The 18,012-nt window shown below is 37.2% G+C and overlaps 1 protein-coding gene across 8 annotated transcripts in view; it reads right to left on the bottom strand.

The window, feature by feature from the left end:
- CTDP1 (CTD phosphatase subunit 1) overlaps window positions 1-18,012 on the bottom strand; it is a 95,948-nt gene that overhangs the window by 75,301 nt on the left and 2,635 nt on the right. For 7 of the 8 annotated variants that reach the window (XR_014952758.1, XR_014952757.1, XM_085571547.1 and 4 more), the window contains exons 2-5: window positions 6,132-6,215; window positions 3,510-3,603; window positions 1,987-2,115; window positions 507-657 (exon numbers count right to left, since the gene is read on the bottom strand). Coding sequence is in view for 6 of the 8 variants with exons in the window: in XM_085571547.1 (XP_085427673.1) it covers window positions 507-657; window positions 1,987-2,115; window positions 3,510-3,603; window positions 6,132-6,215 (458 nt within the window). In the remaining 2 variants the exon portion in view is untranslated. Of the gene's footprint in view, window positions 1-506; window positions 658-1,986; window positions 2,134-3,509; window positions 3,604-6,131; window positions 6,216-18,012 lie in introns of those variants that run through there. The other variant, XM_085571552.1, reaches the window with a different exon arrangement.

The following is an 18,012-nucleotide window of genomic DNA, read 5'->3' as shown; positions in this document are numbered from 1 at the left end:
CTAGATTTCTGTTTTTCATTATATAAGTGTATCTCAGCTCCAGGAAGCGAACAGAGCTGCTGTAAATAGATTTGTAGCACCAGAGCTTCCTTTGGCAAAAGGAAACCATATGGGGGCAGCATTCCTCACAAGATGAAATGATGTCACACTGTTGAATTTTACAGAATGGTTACAATAGATCTGTAAGACAACTGAAGTTGCAGATCATTGTTAGGGTCCATCAACATAATTTCTTACCTAATAAGAAGGCACTAGTTAATCTGATTCTCTAATCAGCAAAACAAAGCAGATTTGATAGGGAAAAAAAAGGGATTATTTCTAAAATGACAGGCCATACAGGCACTGCCTTGTAAACAAGCTGAGAATTCTACCCACAGGACTATTTAGGACGTGGCTTTGCACAAAACAAAAAAACAAATACTTGAAAACAACTGCATAAAGATTATTAATTATATGAGTATGAAGGCAGGGTAGATAAATATTGTTAAATGTAACATACTACTCACCTGCAATTGTATGTGCATACAGTCTGCTGCCAAAAGTAAAAACATGTAATTCATAGAGCTTGGCAATTTTTTCCAGGAATTCCTTACAATGAGGACGCAAACGTGTGTGCAACATAGGCTCACCTCGACCTAACTGGAAATGAAATATTCCCTAGAAGAAAACCATGTTGAATGTTATCAAAATAGCAAACAAAAATGTCAGCATTCCAGAGCTAACATCTTACCTCACTTCAACTTTATTTGGTCCTATTAGATCAAAGCAAGCTTTAGCCACAAGATTATGTGGATGAATAAAATCCAAAGCATATTTTTGCTCTGTGCCATGCAGTTCAACAATAAGGCTTTAAAATGCAGGAAACTGTACTGTTGAAAAATTTATGACACAGGTGTCTTTCTTTCAAACCTTTACTTATGGGAAACCTATACGAGAAACTTCTCAATGTGCTTGTTTCAGAGATGTTCAGCATCTCACTACAATCAATACTTCACTTTGAACTTCTGACAGATTCATTTCAATATGCACTGAGCTCAAAGAAAGTATTTTCTCCATCCAACAAAGTCTGTCTTATGGAAACATAGCGTCAGAGAGCAAACCAGGAAGGAAGCTTACAGATAAAGATGCTACTTAAAAACCTCACAGTATTTTAGAACTTATTTTTCTTTAAACCGTGAATTTATACTAATAGAGGCATAACCTTTCAGACAGGCAAGATTTTTTAATCCTTAAGTTGAATATTCATGGTTCCCTTTCCTCTTTATTGCAATGTACATTTCTAGTTTGCTTTTTCCTAGCAATTGTGAACATATGCTAAGACTGCTGGACATGCAAAAATAGCAAGATGAAAGAAAAGAACTAAGAAATCACAGTTTGCATGATATTGATGTTGGAGTTTACATTCTCTTGTTCTAGACACTGTACACATTTCAGCCTGTTTCTTGTTTTAGAGCTTCCAAATTAGAAATGGTACAAGACAATAGCACTTGTCAGTTCACTAACAAGTATTTCATGAAGAAATTAAACCACAACACACAACCTCTCCCCTCCTCACTCCCCCCAAAAAATATTTAAAAAAAAAATCCCTACACATACTCATAAAGTGACAGACATAGGAACATACAGGATTGCTCAAAAAGGGACTTTGAACAGTAATCCACTGTATCTGCCTCAGACTTGGTAGTCACATTACTGAGTACTCACCTTGTGAATTGCAGAGGAAGGAAAGTAGAGATTAAACATAGCTACTTGAAATATCTCTCAAAATGATTAAAAAGGAAAAGTGCAGAAAAGCATGAATGGAAGAAAGACAAATGTCCATTTAGATGTAGAAAAAAAGGAATATATTATAGAAGACTTGATTCTCAATTTCTTCTTCAACTATAATTTTACCTAACCAGAGAACATTCTGTTAAAGAACTATAATTTAAATGTTGTTAGAAACATTCCTATTGTTATATTGGATTGAAAGGTAACCCCAAATACCTTATTGGACATTTGCTGGCAGTGCTGTTCTGTAGTATGGATCAATGTCTGGTCCAAATCTACCATAAGCACCAGTTTTCTATTTCGATGTAGTCGCTGTTGATCTTCTCTTCCCAGCTGCTCAGCTTGCTGTAACAGAAATATTCACTGCTACCCTTAGCTTAATAGAAATAAATTAGGTTTATTGCCCTTTGTATACTGCACACATCAGAATCCCTTCTGCTACAAACTAACTGCACAAAAAATGATGTCTCAACATAACTGTTGCAATGGCAGCTGTGGAAGAATTTTTTACAGAAAACAAAATGTTTTCAAAGTCTACTCTCAGATCTTTGTGATGTTATTAGCTCTTAAAATTCAAAAACTCAACACAAAACTTTCAAATGTAACAAATAAATAACCACTGATTTAAGGCCAAGTGTCCCGACAGGAAATAGCAGTAGCTTTGAACACAAAGTAAAATTCATCAGTAGGTGTGAGAACATTTCATCGCTATGTCCAGAAATTTTACATTATTAAGTACAATATGTCTGAAAACCCTACATTAAGTAGAAATCTGAAGCTGCTGGTGACCAAAATGATACCTGTGAACTTCAAATTACAGAATGTATGCCTTCAGACATAAACAGCTACGATTATGCAGTGCCACACAGGCACTAACATTAAGACCTTATAATCCAGTAAATATTTACTCCTCCTGCACATATTTAGAAACTTTCCAAGTACCACATGAAGTTCTGTGTTCACCTGATTGACTTCTCATAGCAAGTTGCAGTTCAGCCCTCAAGAGAGCTGAACTTAAAAGTAAAGTCAGAGCACTACAAAGCAGCAAGGATCAAGTGCAAACTGCCCTTTGAAACACTCCTCTATGATGGGGACACCTCTAGCTGGTTACATCTTCTCAATTCCCCTCACTGATGTTCTTTGACGAATTACCAGAAAAAAGAAATCAAGCAGTAACATAAAAAAGTATAAAGAGAGCAGGTTGATAAAGAATATAAACAGAATGTTCATCTTCAAAATAAACATGCTCCTTTCCCCCTACACAAACTGAAGGATAAACAAGCATATTTTGATAACTCAGATGGAACTATTAATGAACTCAGAATACTTGGAGTATTTGAAAAATAATTAAATAATTTTACCATCCAAAGGTGAAAGTTAAAGCTAGGCTTCAGAGACACTGCAAGCTTTGAACAGATGTCAGCTAATGGAACTTTTCACTAACTGTTCACTCTTGGTGACAAAAATGTTCAACTATTAAGTTTACAGGCTGTTGTCAAATTGACATCTTTGCAGCACACAGCTCTAAAAACCACCAGTATAAACCATGAGAAAAATCAATCTGCATGAAGATAAATTTACAAAACCCTGGGGCCACTAATGTACAATCCCAAATTCTTCTTCAAAGGGATGCCAAACTTCCTGTATCAAGTACATACAACATTTACAAAACTACTGTAATTAAGTTTCTCAACTGTGGAGATACTACGAAAGGTGTGAACATGCATCATGGTACTTACCTCAGAGCTAACTTTCAGTTCTGGGACACTGTGAACCATTGATACAGTTGCTGTGGATAATGGCACGCTCTGTTTCCCATACTTGCTTCGTATCCTAATCACACAGAGAAAAGAAACATCACATGAGAAATGTTAAACAGACTAAAGTCTGTAGCCTCGAACTACTCACCACCAAAAAAATGATTAAAAAGAGCTATTTTAACTAGCACACTCTTTCAAATTCTTGCTAATGCAAGCTACTAGACAAAATTAATTCAGATCAAAGAAGTTAATCAGAAAAAACTGGGCAAAAAGTCACCATAGTAAGTTATACTTCCATACAATTGTTTTGTAACACATGAAACCAAGATGAAACACATCTATGTATTGATTTGCACCAAAAAACAAGCTATAAACTAGGGAAAACTACCAAACCACTCAAAATTACTCAGGTTTTTTTTTTTTTTTTTTTTTTTTGCAATTACCTACTTCTTTTCCAAGCAGAGTATGAAAAATATAAGCAAAGCATATGCAAAGTTATTCTCTGCACACAGTGTGATTTATGGGTGACTGCTGCTTCAAAAATAGCATTGAAAAAAAATGACTCGTGCATATACAGATATCAACGCACAATAGGTGTCACCCTTGTGTGCATACATAACTGTGAGACAGAGTGCGTGTGACTGCACACGAGTACAAAATTGCTAGAAAACTGAGCAAATAACCCTGTATAGGATCCCTTTCACTAGCTTACATCAACAAATTTATTGGAAATTCTGACATCTCACTGATGATGCAACAATATTAAAAAAACTTTCCATACAAATTTTGTCCTAGGTGACATATGCATACCTTTTAATTCTCTCATGTACCAGTCCCATCAAGGACAAGATCTGGTATCACATCTACAACAAGAGTTAAACCAGATTTCACTTTGTGACAAGCAAACTGCTGAGGATCAACTGTACTGAGCTGAGGCAGACACAGCCACAGAGAGGTATCTTTCCCCATACCATAGTGTATGGCAGCATTGATGTCCAGGTACAAAAATATTTGTTTGGTCTGAAGTCTGTACATTTTAGCATCTTGCATCCTTTGCTTCAGAGTTCGGAAAACTTAATCTTCAATCCTAAATGGCATTTTAAATGAGCCTTTAAAAATTAACTGTTTACAGACCACTAGTTGTATGACTACTAAGAACACTGTACTTATTTTTTTCCAAGCAAGAAAAGCATCAATGCTTTTGAATTGTCATAACACAGTATTTCAGATGCATAAGCCATTTTGTGTAAAATAAAGACACAGACATAAGACATAGTAAGAAGTATTAAGTGAATAAAACTTAATTTGCTGGATACCTTGGATTTGTCTGGATTTATCATATGAAATGATAATGAGTACAGCAATATTTAGATGTGACTGTTTTCAAACCTCAAATCAAGTATTCACTCAGGACAAATTCACGATTATCCTAACTTTGCTAGGTTTGCCAAATAATACTTGTTTACAAAATATTATATTTAACTTTAAATAAAAAGTTATATCCAAACATTAACCAGACTACTTCTTGCACAGCACTCTCAATATTCAGTTCACTTGCACTGGTTTGTGGGTTCACAAAATAATTCTTAACAATGAGCATGAGTTAAAATGAAATCAAAGTATTTCCAGCCAAACAAAATGAGCATGCAACATTAATTTATAAAATCCAGGCAATTATACAGCTTGTTTTGGAACAGCTGTTGAATTAGTAATTTGATATGCATAAGAAACATACTCTTTACCAAGGAATGAGACACAGCAAAGGAGAAATATCATCCTTTCAAATCATATTTTGAATTTGCCTTCTTTTTTGCCTAAGGCTTAAATTCTTTTAGTTCCATGGCAGAATATTTCACAAAAAATTGAAAACAATTAAGAAGCCTTAAATCAAAAGCACTATAGACAAGCTAGCTCCCATGCAGACACAGTACAAATGAAGTAAGGTCATATGAATGAGACTACTATTACATCTCAGCTATTTGCACCTGCACAGATAAAGCTCTCAGGTTAACTAAGCGAGCCACTGTTGACACATCATACAACTCTCAGTCTCTGGTGAATATATGGAAAACAGAGATGAGAATTTACCTCTCTATATATGCTCCTTATATTTTTTACTTAAGTTACCCTACATTACCTCAATGAAAAAAGAGCATGCACAGTTCTTAAATCCTAAATGAGTGAAGCCCTCAGAGCAGCCTTCTCTTTACAACCTTTAGCAACCTGAAGGACCTAAAAGAAACCTGGAGAGGAACTATTTACAAGGATGTGTAGAGACAGGACAAGGGGGAATGGCTTTAAACAAAAAAGGGTATGTTTCATTAGCTGTTAAGAATACAACCGTGCTCTGTAGAGTGTGATGAGGCACAGGAACAGCTTGCCCAGAGAAGCTGCGGATGTCCCATCCCTGTTTAAGGCCAGACTGGATGGGACTGAGCAACTTTGTTGACTGGAAGGTATCCCTCCTCATGGCAAGGGGGATGGAACTAGATGTCCCTTCCAGCCCAGGATATTTTATGACTCTATTAGATGAGAGAAGGAAGAGCTTGATTCCTAATCTGAAGCAAAGAGAAGTTGGAAAAAAAAGCTGACAATACTTACTGAGTTAAATCTTGGCCACATTCTGCACATAAGCCTTTCATAACAACAGGATGGCTGCATCCTTCCAGTCTCACCAAGACAGTCCTGAAAAAGACATAGGCATTCCATTTACAGATGGCAGATTACAGACATGTAGATTAGTAACCCACAGATTGAATTAATTCAAATAATAAATTCTGGTTATGACTTGCGTGTCAGCCCCTTGAGATATATGCTTTTGCCACAACATGGTGAAAAAGACAATAATCTATATTTTCAAATTATTAATTCTGACAAGTTTAGAAGTCACTGAATCATATACTAAGGTCAGTTTCTAACCACAGTTTAGCAAGGAAGTTTGATGAGAACAAGTATTGTTTGTCCAGGAACAGTTTACATTCACTTACATACAACCCCCCATTAACACCCTACTGAGCTACACAGAAATGAAAATCAAATGCAGACACTTCAACATCACAGAACAGCTCTGGTTCTCTTTTAAAAATCATTGAGTACAATCACTAACCTAACACTGTCAAGCCCACCACTAAACCATGTCTCTAAGCACCACATATGCATGTCTAAAATTCATCCAGGGATGGTGTCTTGACCTCTTCCCTGGGCAGCCTATTCCATTACTTGACAACCCTTCCTGTGAAGAAATTTCTCCTTATATCCAGTATAAACCACCCCTAGCACAACTTGAGGTAATTTCCTCTCCTCCTATTGATATTCGGAATAAGCAACTCCCATCTGGCTACAGCCTCCTTTCAGGCAGTTGCAGACAGTGATAAGGTCCTCCCTTGAACCTACTTTTCTCCAGACTAAACATCCCCCGCTCCCTCAGCTGCTCCTCATCAGACATGCACTCTAGATTCCTTATCAGCTTCACTGCTCCAGGACATGCTCTGGACCTGCTCCAGGACTTCAATGTCCTTTTTGTACTGAGAAGTCCAAAACTTAACCCAGGATTTGAGGTAAGCCTCACCAGTGCCGAACACAGGGGCAGACTAGCTCTATACCAACTTAATCTTATTATTTTCATGGCAGATGTATATTGTTTCAATCTTCTCATAAAAATATTTTAATTTCTGATCCTTAAGATGACTCACCACATCTTAAAATAAAGACATAGGAACTGATATTTTATTCTATCTTTTAAACAATGGCTAAACCAAACCAGAAATTAGAGCTGGAAACAGAGAAGTGTGACAGTCATTATTCCAAACTCTTTAGAAAGACAACTATTTAGTTGGACTATTCAACTTTTCAGCTGAATAGTCCAACTAAAGTATTCCTCTGCCAGTTATCAAAATTCCCGGTCTTGAAAATATCATTATTTATTTTCTCTCAAACACTTAACAGTCACTATAAGAGACTTGTTTTCTTCATTACAGATGGAAAAGTGATCTTTCAGGCTTCCTATTTTTAAAAAAATTTAAGATGCAGATAGCAGTAGTTCAGCTACTACAAAATTTCACCAACTCCATAATAATGAGCTACAGCATCTCCCTAATATTTAAAAAAAAATTTAAAGGTCAAGGAGCTAAAAAAATGCAATGAAAAAGCAAAAAATCCAATGAAATCCAAGCTCTTTCATAAACTGACTGTACTGCTTCAAACCTGTACTGCAATAAGCAGACTGCAACATGAAGAAAACAGTTTTGCATGCCCAAATCTCTCACTCATATATCTGACTACTAAGCATTTGGGAATTCTAAGCAGAAATTAAATTTCTAAATAATACCTGCAACTGCTTACTTGCAGTGTGCCCCTTGTTCTTCAACAACCAGAAAAATGATGACTCTACTAACAAAACTGCAGTTCATGCCCACAGTGAGGATTATTTTCCTCCTCGAGAGCAAAAACTAGAGTCAGGTCAGGTTTATTTCAAAAGAAGTTTTCACAAGCCATCATACTACCAATATTACCATTTACAAAAGTGCAGATCTATGTCCTTCTCACTGGCAGCCATTATCTACTTGGAAATTACACCTCCTCTTCCTATGTAGGCATCTTAGAGCTCTTTTTTAAAAAAAACATGGTATGTATTTCACAGAAAACAAATAACTAGTCTTGGCTTTTTAAAAGAACTACACAAGACAAAGTATTCTAGTGGCCCTTCACTAGTGGCAATTCATTGTGTGATTATTTCACACATTTCACAGAATTTTGGTCTCCTCTCATCCCCCATGTTTGCATTCTTTCATTTGACTCTTCTCTCCATTCCCTTTGGCAGTATCTCTGTCTTTCTGCCTTTTACCTTGATTCATTGCTAAACTCCTTATTAGGCTACCAATGCACATTAATGACCATGTCAGAATTTTTCCTTCTCACCATGTGTTCAGTTTATGAATCAGAAATAACAGACACATCTAAAAGGCAAAAAATGTGCCCCACAGTACAAGGTACAGAAACATGCTTAAGAGATTACAGTGTGAGTTTATACCCCAAATGGATTGGTTTTCAATAGTTCAGAAGAAAAAATGCCAGCTTAGAAGCCACAATATCTCTAGACATTCTTTACTTCGCAGTCAAGGTAACCTCACACTCCAGGTATGCAACAGGAGAAGCTGGTATACTCCTGGGATGAGATGTGATTCAAAATTGAACATGCAAGAGCAATGGTTTTTATAAGAAAATTAGAGCTCTAAATTACTCATTGCTGCTGCTCCTAAACAGCACCTCTGTACCTTATTTCAAACCAAGCATGCCACTAAACAGCAGTTTTGCCCCCGCAAAATCTAAACATAACCAGAACTCCTGGCCACACTTACCTGTGCTGGAGATAAAACAAAAGTACATGATACAAAGTCCTCTGTCATATTGTTCTCTGTGATGTTTAACTCTAAGAGCAGAGGAAGAACTCCAAAGCCCTGATAAACTTCTGAGCAACATACAACCAACTGGTCAAGTTTCAATTACAATTGTCAGGATCTTAGGCAGACATCTCTCAGGGAAAAAGCCAAACATTACTTGGTGCTGCAGAAAAAAAGCCTGAACTCTACTAAGGCCTAGGCATACTTAAATTTTAGCATATGTGTTTTAATTACTAAAAAGGAACAAACACAGATCTCAAGAAGAATGATTTTTTAAAATTTCACACCTAGAAGCTTTCCTTTTATTGCTGAAGTGAGGGATTTTCAAAATGTCATGTCCAAGATCGAAGCCAATTATCAAACAAAAGTGAGCTGAATCCAAGTATGTATGTATGTCTGGTTTTAAATAGCTGCATAAACCAAACACAGGTCTGGGGCCTGACCTCTTCTCAGGGTTGTAAGTGAAACCCACTTAGAAGAACACACCCTTTTTCTATTCTTTTTATGCAAAGAAAAACAGATTTCCCCTCCTACCCCTTCAAATAAGAGGAACTAGGACACGCTTTGCTGCTGGCAACATTAACAGCATCTTCATCTTCTTTAGGACCCACACGATGATAAGCAGAGCTAATTGGCTACTTCAACAATAGCATTCCAAGGAAACCACCTCAAAAGGTGTAAAATCTATTTCTAGTTTTACAAACTGTCCCAACTGTGCAGATAAGCTAGGTGAAGCAACTGGGTAAGAACCACTGCACTGTGACAAGCAATCTTTTTCTGAGTAACCATGGAAGTGGTAGACCATTCCAATACCCAGTCTGATAGCTAAATGACTGCAACAGAACCATAAACTACGCATGTGGTTTCTTCAGTACAATGAAACTTGAACTAATAAATAAGAAAACCCAGTCTGGGCCCCTACTCAGATTCCTTCCAGAAGTACTTGTAAACACAGAAATTAGATGTGCCATTAAGGTAAAATTTTACTTCTTGTGTCCACAATTATGAATAGGAACAGGCATTTACCAACAGCCTCAGGATGCAGCTGATCATAAGCTCATCACTGTTCTCCCAGTACTGATACACATTCTATTTCTAAACCAAGTCTTTTAATAATATCTGCTTTAAATAAGCAGCATGTAAAGCAAAAAGAAAGAAAACAAAAAACAAACCAAAACAAAAAAAAAAACACACAAAAAACCCCAAAAAAACAAGGGGGAAAGCTTTCATGAAATCCAACATGAACATTTTGCTTTTATTTACAAAGGAAGTCAATGCCTGTGATAATCCTAAGGCTTGGTCACTACTGTTGACTCCAAATGGAAGAACTTTGATCAAGCATAACCATGGCACTGGTTCCCGATAACTGAATTACATTGGAAAGCCAAAACAGAGTTCTTCTATTTGTGTTACACCACAGTTATAGCAACCAGTTTACTGGATCAAGGGAACCCATTGTAAACAAAAAGCATTCCCCTAAACATTTCATTATTGCTTGACTTTTTTGTGTTTGTTGGTCTTTTTTTTCAGCATGATCTAACACTTCCAGCAGCAAGTGCAGGAGTTACAGAAAAACAGAAACAATAACTTCTTGAGATTTTTTTTTCCATAATAAGCAAACTGCCTGCATCAAAAGGGGCTGGCCAGCTGCAGCACACAAATACAGTGGCCATAAGATGTCTTCATAGTTGTCTTCAGTAAAGCTCTGTACCTTAAGGACACTCAGCATAACACAGTAAAATAGAGAGGTTCCCTCTGTTACTCAGAACAAGTCTAACCTGACTGTACATTAACCATGGCCTTCTATTACAGCTTGGCTTCACTTCCAGAGACAACAGCTCAAATGTCATGCTGCCAGAGAAAGGCAATGGCCTACATTCTTTACTCCCCACCCTCACATTTCCTCTGAAAGCCCATCCCCTCCTCTGGCACTACCAGAAAAGATGATTTCAGTACCCTGCAAGGTCGAACTCACTAGTCCTAACCAAGTTTTCTGCTGGTTTTAGAGTTAAGCAGCTGGTAAGACCAGTCCAGCAAGGGTGATAGATCAAAGCTGCAAACGTTCCACAAACATGGCTAAGACTGGGGAAAGACAGACACAGTTTGAGCAACTCATATTTTCTCTCACCAGGCCACTTAGCATTTATCTTGCCTATCTGTAAAGACTTGCTTGGACAACTCCAAGTCATGGAAGCGTAAGTTTTATTTATTATCCTAAAGTCTGCTTCCAGGTACCATGCATAGGCATTGAAAATATAGTGCAAATTCATGAGATGAAGCTACTGCCCTGCACTGACTTGTATCTCATGCAAGTGCTCACAGCCAAGCAATTGCTGGGTTTCCTCAGGTCTGTTTGGTATAAAGAGAGACATCAAATACAACAAGAGATACACACATCAAGTTGTCACTGTGATCTCTTAAAGCTGCTGCCCTCAGTATGCTGCCATGTGCCCTTCCAATTTGCATCAGAATATGTCTAAGTGTATTAATGCAGCAAAAGGAGATGCTGGAGTGCAAGTGAACAGAAGTCGCCATTACCCTGGCTCGGCAGAATGCTCAAGGCAGTGTTACTGGCAAACTCTTAAGGGGTAAAAATACCAAATGAACATATCTTCAGAACAATGATTATTAATACCAACCATTACTGAATCACCCAACTGATCTAGAACAAATACGAGCACAAAATCCTTTAGCTGTCAGATGAAGTTAGAATCAACCTAAAGCCTGCTTCTACAGTTTCATTTGTCAGATTTCTGAAATGCTGACATTTTTGTCTGCGTACACCAGAACAGTATTTTGTGGTGTGTCTGCAGCATTTAGAACTCCTACTAACAGCCCTTATGATTAATTTACATCAAACCACAGCCTTTGCTACATAGGACTCCAGTTTTGTAGCAAGGATATTTTCAAAGCCTAAATCACCTTAGTCTCACCATGTAAGAGTATATAAAAACTGGATTTATCTATTTAACTCTCATTAATATCTGTGAGGAAGCAGAGAGTCCTTGAAAAATTGATAAAATATACCAGGGATTCACAAAGACACTCTGCACTTGTTGCTACAGGTAACACATGGCCTACACCCTCTTCAAGCTGTTGGAGGAAATGTCCACTACAGCAGCCACTTAACTTACATTCAAGAACAGCAAACACACAGAGCTGCATTTCAAGTATGCAGATTTTATCCTTTTGATAAAATCCCCCAAAACCTGAAGAAAACTCCCATACCCTAGCCTAGACAAGTAACAACTGCTGTGAGCAGTAGCTCATAGAAAGCACAGTTCACACTTGAAGGCATCATCTCAGCTCCCCAAAGCTAATAAGGAAATTACTGGTCTTGAGATTATTTTTCCTCTGTTAAATACAGACAATTCACAACTAGAAGTTAATGTGTTGTGAACTTTTTTCTTCTACTTTTCAGGCAAAATACCTATTTCAGGTTGAGACCAAGGTCATAAATGCCAAGAGAAACACAGGCCCGGAGTTTCTGGGTTTTATTTATAATGCAAAAAACATCTTGAGCTTGAAGTAAGTCTACTCCCATGATTTGCAAGACTTTAAGTATTTTCATTTACTTCTGGAGAAGAGTTTGCATTAAAAACAAGGAGATAACCCTCTTTCACCTTCTACACTGACAGCTGTTGAACAGCTTCTTGCACATTTCAAAAAGACACTTCTAAGAGTTAACAATGTATAATAAAAAGGTACTAAAAAACCTAAACAAATGGGCTTTCAAACATTATTTACCATGTGTTTTTATTTAGAACATTTTAAACCAGAAATATTATTACTTAGGCAAATTCAAAACTTTTTTTTGAAGGGTAAAAATACAATTCTCAGTGCTTTTACATAGAACTCCTTTAAAACATAGAAAGAATTCAGAAGTGAAAAAAGATGCAAGCTGTAACTGTAACTTGTATCTGTAGCAATAAGTACTTCTAGTAATCACAGAAGAAAACAGGTTGTCATAGCTCAGTAATTCATTTAAGCAATTAACAGCTCTGCAGCCCACTCCCCCATTATTGTTGTCAACTGCTGACATTACCTTTATGAATTTGCTTTGCTATTGCCACTTCTCTCTGACTGCAGTGTTAGTCATGCAGCAGTTCTCAAATACCCACTGCGAAACTCCACCTGGGAGTTGAGGAACATACATCTGACAGTAGGATCAATCCAAACCTAAGTGATGAACCCTAGCAATCTAAGTGGCACTTAAAAATTCAAAGTGACTGAGTAGTGACTATATTGGAAGAACAATAATTAACCTAAACCTGCAATTTTCTCAAACCACACTTCAACTTACACATCAGTTACTCAAGAATGGTACTCACAGATTAACTGTTGCAAATCCAGACAACAGTCTTGAACTAATTCCACTGCTGACTAATTTTTGGTTTTTTCGGGCATACACCTCTCTCTGAGATAAAGGCACATAATTTCCCCCTTATCTCAGACTAACTTACCACTGCATTCCTCCTATGCCCAGTCAAGATCACATGTAATTACCAGAACAAATCTGGTTTGCCTCCTGTACCTCTAGGTTCACATCTAGAGAAACAGCAACAGATGAACACCAAAACAGCCTGGACACCAAAGCAGAGAAAGGTGACTCAGCATTTCAAACACAAACACACAGAGCTGACATCAGAGCTATAAACATGGGGCTTTACTTCTTCCTGTGCAAAGAAATCTGGGAGGATCCTGTCATCTCTCCCCCTCTGCATTGGAAAGTTGCATCTATTAACAGAATACTGCACCTTCTCCAAATGTTTTATCACTTTTCCCAATAAAACCATACACTTAGGCAATTGCAGTCCCTTTGTCTGTTACTTCCAAACAACAAATAAAATGGGAAGAGGCTTACCGCAGGATGCACAATCCTCAAGTCTAACAGTTTCCTCCCATCCTTTCCCTTTATAGATACTGTGGCAAACTAATCTGGACACTACATCCTGTGTGCTCTCCTCTGGGACTTGCTGTTAAACCAGATGAACACAGTTACATAGGAAAAAATTAACAACTCTTAACACTCTTAAGAGCAATTATGAACCAAACTGTCCTAAGTTACACCACAGTGTTCAAACAAGGAGCAGCAGCTCCACATTTGACAACAACCATATGACAGCAACAGCATCATGTGAACCCAGAACCCAACACACCCTGAAAGCAGAGGACAACAGCTTAGAAAGCAGCCCAGTTTTAAGTGTGATAAATAGTTGTAAAGCTGATGAAGATCTCTTATTGAGCAATGTTTTCCTTGGCTTGGGCCACCTGCCTCCCCTCGGCCCTTCTGTGAATGAGAATCCACAGCATTCACCCCACTAAGCTTGGACCAAGACCTTTTTGAATGCTGTGAAGCCTTAGATGCCATTTTTAAACTAGAAAACAATAGAAAGCAAACAAATAGATATTATTCAGTTCTACTGTATCAAAATCACTGCCTTCTGCTACACTGTTTCTTAGAACAGTTGTAGAAAAGCCATTACAGGTTTGTTTTTTTTTGGGTTTTTTTTTTTTCAGATATTAGTGCAATAGTCACCTGGCAATATCCCAACTGTTGTCTTAAAAAAAGGAAGCATTTCCTTTAACAAAGCAGCACTGTGTTATAGAAAACCAGGGGAGTCTTTCCATCTTCTAAAGCCTTTTTAAGACCAGCAGTCTCTCCTGCTGGTGACAGTTCTATCCTTCCCCTATTTCCAATTCTGCAGGTCTGACTTCAGCATAGCCAAACCTAGACAAAATATATAATCAAGATCCTTAAACTGTAACCTGTAATGCATTACCTGCTCTCCAGGAAGTAATTTCATGCTCCTCTATTTGCTTTAAAAGGCAACTACTGCCAATTCAGCTATCCATATATAGCAGAAGACCTTAACTTAACCTTTGATTTTTAACTACACAAAATAGACATCTATAAGAATATTTTATAAGTGACAACTTACAATTAATTGTCTATTATCATTTTTCAAAACAGGTCCCAAAAATTAAAAGTTGACAGCTCTTTACTGAACCTTGAGGCTAGTATGTCCCATCTGCAAGTATTTTTAACATTAACAAGTACTCTTGTTAATGCTTAAGAATTTGCAATACCATCACCCCATATTCACTTTTATTTAGCAAGTTCAAATGTCTCATTAGCCATTTACCTAAGGGGAGTCTTCAACTAGATAAATCTGACCTTGAAAATCCAAACAGCTGTGATCCCTGCTAGGGGTAGCTCTTAAGTTAACACCAAACACAGAATCATCAAATCAGAAAGGTCCAAGTAAGCATGCAAATTATACCACTGAGGTTCCTCAGGAGAAAAAACTCTTTGGGTCAAGACAAACTTTCAGAACAATTCAAAGCTAAAGTCTTGTCACTCACTCCCTTCCTCAAACTTTTCCAACCCTTCCCAGGACAAACATATAAAAATTAAAGGTCTCAATGCAGTCCTCCCATGAAAATTTTTGTCCATACATTTTCTCTTTAGAAGAGGAAAAACTATAGAAAACCATGTCACACTTGCTGAGAAGAAACAACAAGCACACTTACCTTTGAAAAAGACCGCTTTTCTAAACAACTCTGGTATTAAAGTAAAGCTCAAAAATACCCTACAGAAATTAGAGAGCAGTAACTAAGAAAGAAAATCCATTACTGTTTGGGTAAAACTACAATCTATTTCCAGCACAGACATCTACAAACCAATGTTTTTAAAAAACTGCTATAACCAGCTTGTAGTTCTACAATAGGATGGATAAAACAGTACCATGAGCTATCTCATTCTGTCTGCTGGCTCACAGATTCACACACAGCAAAAAGTCCTTGAGCTCAACTAAGATGAGCAGCTCATAGTACAAACTAAGAGAGCAGAAAATTCCCTGTTTTGTGAGGATCCTTGTAAGGATAAGAATGTTACTATAAGAGACTATAATACATAATATAAAAGACTATAATACAAAATGCCGAATGGAACATACACAACCTCAAAAATGTTATTCCCCAATGTTGTCATTTATTAAATGTCATTTATTCCCCTGATGACTCCATACACAATCACTTTGATCTGACCCATCTATGGGCTACTGCTGAAAGGATAAATTACTCCTCCCTTCCCTACACCACACTCCTGTTGAAGCAACTGAATAAAATGAGGGAATTGATTACCATGGCTCATTTTACAGGAGATTGGGCGGGAAGGATGAGAAACCAAGCCAACTATAACTATATGGTTTACAACACCCTACTCAATGCAAGCTGAAGGCACTCAAGTCTGAGCATCCCTTCCAGCCATCTCTCATATTAGCATGAAGTAACCAGGAAACCATGGTCTGAGAAAGCCGCACTGAGAAAAACAGCATACACAAGGCTGCTACAACCACTCTACCGGTAAATCCCAAGCCTGATGCCCGTTTCCAACCAAACCTGACTGAGCAGCTTGATCCTCTTTGATGAAGAAGCTCCTACAAGTTTTGTGAAATCATGGCCATGTAAAGATAAGGAACTTTGTCTTCTACCATTCAGTAAAATGAATAATCTTATGATCTTCCAACTTGTTAGGTGCCTAGGAATAGGCAAAAGAGAAGGCAATGAAAGACAAAAGCCCTCATTTAGAACCTGCATCTTTTTCACTATCCAGCTCAACCAAACACCAGAGAGATAGCCTCCTTGTAATGTTTCTTGGTATCACAGTATATGGCAAAAAGGAGTGGGGGAAAATTTTTAAAAAAAGAGATGAAAGTCAGAAAGATGCTTACTGAAACTTACTATAAAAATAATGGGATGAATTCAGGCATAAAAAGGAATTGGATGAGATTGAAGTTAGGATTGTTAAGTATTATTCAATAATCCTCAATGTTTGGTACTGAGGAGTTTTTTAGACTCATGACTTCATTAAATATTTGCCAGGATATTATGAAAATATTTGTGTCAAACAAACAGCAAGGTGCTTTTTCCTGTAGTTTGTTAGAAGTGTCACCATTTTAAAATAAACTGCAATTTATTGGCATTTTTTCCTCTTGGAAGACTGTAAGATACATACTGGGAAATGGCCTTAAGTGGACAGTAAACTAGACCACAAGCCTATGTGACATTAGATAACCAAAATAAGATATTTTAAAAATATATAATCACATTTCTGGCACAAGAAAAATACCAAGCAATGACACAAAAATCCTGTTTTAGAGAACAAATCCCCACTACTTTCCTGCTATATTCTCCAAAACCAAGAAACTACAAGTTTTGCTTCACTAGGATCCAGACAGTTAAAAAAAGATTTTTATTGCAACATAAATATACTCTGTAGAAGAATGCGAATTTTCACTATTAAAGGTGAAAATTTGCTGTGGTAAGACACAAAGACACCCAGGTTAAATATATAGGTAACAAATATTTCAGAAGACTCTTCTAATGTGAACCAAACAAGACACTTTCAATAGTCTGTCCCATCAGTAAGGCAATCATTTTATATTAGAAATGCTTATGTAAGTATTTGCATAAAGTATTAATACTGACCCAACCCAGAATCCTGCCAGACCTGTAGCTGCTTCAGAATTATTAACTCTAATGGATAACTGGCACTAATAACACACAGAGCAGCGCAGGATTTTTGGCATTTTATTTGTTGCTCCTGCTACCCATAAAAATTATGCTTCATTAACATCAAAGGCCTTTCATTAACTGCTTCCTGTACTCCTTGTTATTTACAGTCCTAAAAGGTTAGACACCTTTTCTCTCAAGTTTCAGTCTGACATCTGGTGCAAGCCTACCTCTGCAAGAATAAGCAAAACCTACCTACTGCCTGGATCCTTGGGCTCTTCCCTGGGGAAAGTTTGCACCCCTGTCAATGCTAAAAAGTGGGTAATAACACTACAAAAAATTAAATGCCATAAATGTGCAAAATTACTTCCATGCAGCAAAAGATTTAATCTCACACTTTATATGAAAGAAAAATAATCAAAAGTTATAAATGTATCTGCGTAACTGGGAGAAACTTTTGCTAAATGATGCCTTTATTTCCAGAAATATTATGACCTGACAAAGAAGAAAACTCAGCCACTGATACTGTTTATCCTCAAATAAAAAGGTTTGATCAACTTATGTTC

The sequence above is a fragment of the Lonchura striata genome, chromosome 2 (genome assembly GCF_050655825.1).
Source record: "Lonchura striata isolate lonStrDom1 chromosome 2, ASM5065582v1, whole genome shotgun sequence".
NCBI lineage: Eukaryota > Metazoa > Chordata > Aves > Passeriformes > Estrildidae > Lonchura > Lonchura striata.
The sequence above is the reverse complement of the archived record's forward strand: the minus strand, read 5'-3'. Positions and strand labels throughout refer to the sequence as shown.